The sequence below is a fragment of the Diospyros lotus genome, chromosome 1, assembly GCF_014633365.1.
Source record: "Diospyros lotus cultivar Yz01 chromosome 1, ASM1463336v1, whole genome shotgun sequence".
In the NCBI taxonomy this organism is placed as follows: domain Eukaryota; kingdom Viridiplantae; phylum Streptophyta; class Magnoliopsida; order Ericales; family Ebenaceae; genus Diospyros; species Diospyros lotus.
Window position 1 is genome coordinate 7,370,511 of NC_068338.1, and position 2,071 is coordinate 7,372,581.

General features: G+C 37.4%; 1 protein-coding gene and 1 non-coding gene across 2 annotated transcripts; one reads left to right on the forward strand and one right to left on the reverse strand.

Annotated features, from left to right (window-relative positions):
* Positions 1-208: 208 nt before the first annotated feature.
* On the reverse strand, positions 209-315 carry LOC127793608 (small nucleolar RNA R71). Its single transcript, XR_008021451.1, has one exon. It is a non-coding gene; the product is annotated as a small nucleolar RNA R71 (small nucleolar RNA).
* A 616-nt stretch (positions 316-931) lies between these two features.
* On the forward strand, positions 932-1,654 carry LOC127797704 (uncharacterized). Its single transcript, XM_052330855.1, has 2 exons — positions 932-1,025; positions 1,131-1,654. Exons 1-2 carry the CDS (start codon positions 932-934, stop codon positions 1,652-1,654), a joined length of 618 nt encoding a protein of 205 aa, XP_052186815.1.
* Positions 1,655-2,071: the final 417 nt, after the last annotated feature.

Below are 2,071 nucleotides of genomic sequence, written 5' to 3' on the forward strand. Positions count from 1 at the left end.
TGCACATTTAGCAAACTTTTTAGAGATATGCGACACCATCAAAATGAATGGCGTCAGCGAGGATGCAATCAGACTGAGGCTGTTTCCTTTTTCGTTGAGAGATAAAGCTAAGGTGTGGTTAAATTCCAAAGCTCCAAATTCATTTACCACATGGGCAGCCGTATCACAAGCATTCTTGAGTAAGTATTTTCCACCAGGTAAGACTGCTAAACTCAGGAATGATATTACTAGTTTTGTTCAATTTGATGGTGAATCTTTTTATGAGGCATGGGAAAGGTTTAAGGAATTGCAAAGACGGTGTCCACACCATGGTTTGCCTGACTGGTTGATTGTGCAGACATTCTATAATGGTCTATCTCATTCAATTAGAATTACTATAGATGTTGCTGCAAGGGGTGCACTAATGGGTAAGTCTACAGAGGATGCATATGAGCTACTTGAAGAAATGACTTCCAACAATTATCAATGGTCTATTGAGAGAGGTATGCCTAAGAAAGCCTTAGGTATGTATGAAGTTGATGGCATCAATATGTTAAACGCCAAGGTAGACAATCTTGTAAAAATGATTGGTAAGTTGGGGAATGTCAATGCTGTTTATTCTAATTTCAATTCTACTAGTAATTGTGATTGGTATGAGAATTCTCACTTGGGTTCTGATTGTATGCAGGTTGAGCAAGCTTAGTATATTTCGAATTATAACATGCAAAACCAGCAAAATAACCCATATTCTAACAGTTATAATGCAGGTTGGAGAAATCACCCCAATTTTTCCTGGAGAGATCAGGGCGGCAGTAGGAATTCTAGGCCTAGCGATCCTCCTGGTTTTCAACCCAGACCTCAAGGAGTGATGCAACAGCAACCAGAAAGCAAGCCATCTTGAGAGTTAGCAATTGAAAAGTTAGCAAATGCCACTGTGGATAGATTTGAAAAGATGGAGGCAAAAGTAGACCAGATGACCAGTTTCAACAGAAATTTAGAGGTTCAATTGGGGAAAATATCAAATTCCATAAATTCAAGAGATCAAGGTAAGTTGCCCAGCAAAATAGAGGTGAATCCAAGAGAGTAAGTCAAGGCAGTGACATTGAGAAGTGGTAAGCAACTTGGTGAGGTAAGTAGCGAACATGTTACAGGTGATGTTGATAAAAAGAATAATGTTGAGATTAGTGATGAGAATAAGCAGAATGAGATACCATCCCTAACACCACCTATTAAACCTTATGTTCCTCCTATCCCTTTTCCTCAAAGGCTTAAACAAAGCAAGATTGACAAACAGTTTGAAAATTTTCTTGAAGTTTTTAAGCAATTGCACATTAACATTCCATTTGTAGATGCTTTAGCTCAGATTCCTGCTTATGCAAAATTTCTGAAAGAAATCATGTTAAACAAGAGGAAGCTGGAGGATTATAAAACCATTGCTTTGACTGAAGAATGCAGTGCTGTAATTCAAAAGAAGCTGCCACCAAAGCTGAGAGATCCAGGGAGTTTTTCTATCCCTTGTACTATTGATGATATTGATTTTTCTAAAGCTTTGTGTGATTTAGGTGCAAGTGTTTCATTGATGCCTTTATTTGTGTGTAGGAAACTTGGACTAGAGGAGATTCAGCCAACTACCATTTATTTACAGTTAGTTGATCGGTCGGTGAAGTACCCATAAGGAATTCTAGAAAATGTGCTTGTGAAGGTAAAAAAATTTATTATTCCAGTTGATTTCATTATTCTGGATATGGATGAAGACATGGAAATCCCTATCATTCTTGGACGTCCTTTCTTAGCCACAGTAAGAGCTGTTATTGATGTGAAAAATGGTAGGTGAACATTGAAAATAGGTGAAGAAAAGGTAGAGTTTGATTTATTTAAAGTAGGTAAATACCCTTCTTTCACTGATCATGTGTTAAGAATAGATTCTATTGATGAGCTAACTATAGAGGTTTTTCATACAAAAATGCCTAAGGAACCTCTCGAGAATTGTTTAGTGTGTGCAAGAACAACAAGAGATGACAATGTGGAGATTGCACAAGTAGCGACTTTGGAGAGTCCATGTGCCAAGTTTAAGCATAAAGGTAATTATTTT

Coding starts and splice junctions, on each gene's coding strand:
- LOC127797704 (XM_052330855.1), top strand. CDS start 932: ATGGAGGCAAAAGTAGACCAGATGACCAGTTTCAACAGAAATTTAGAG. Junction 1,026..1,130: donor CATAAATTCAAGAGATCAAG/GTAAGTTGCCCA, acceptor AACATGTTACAG/GTGATGTTGATAAAAAGAAT.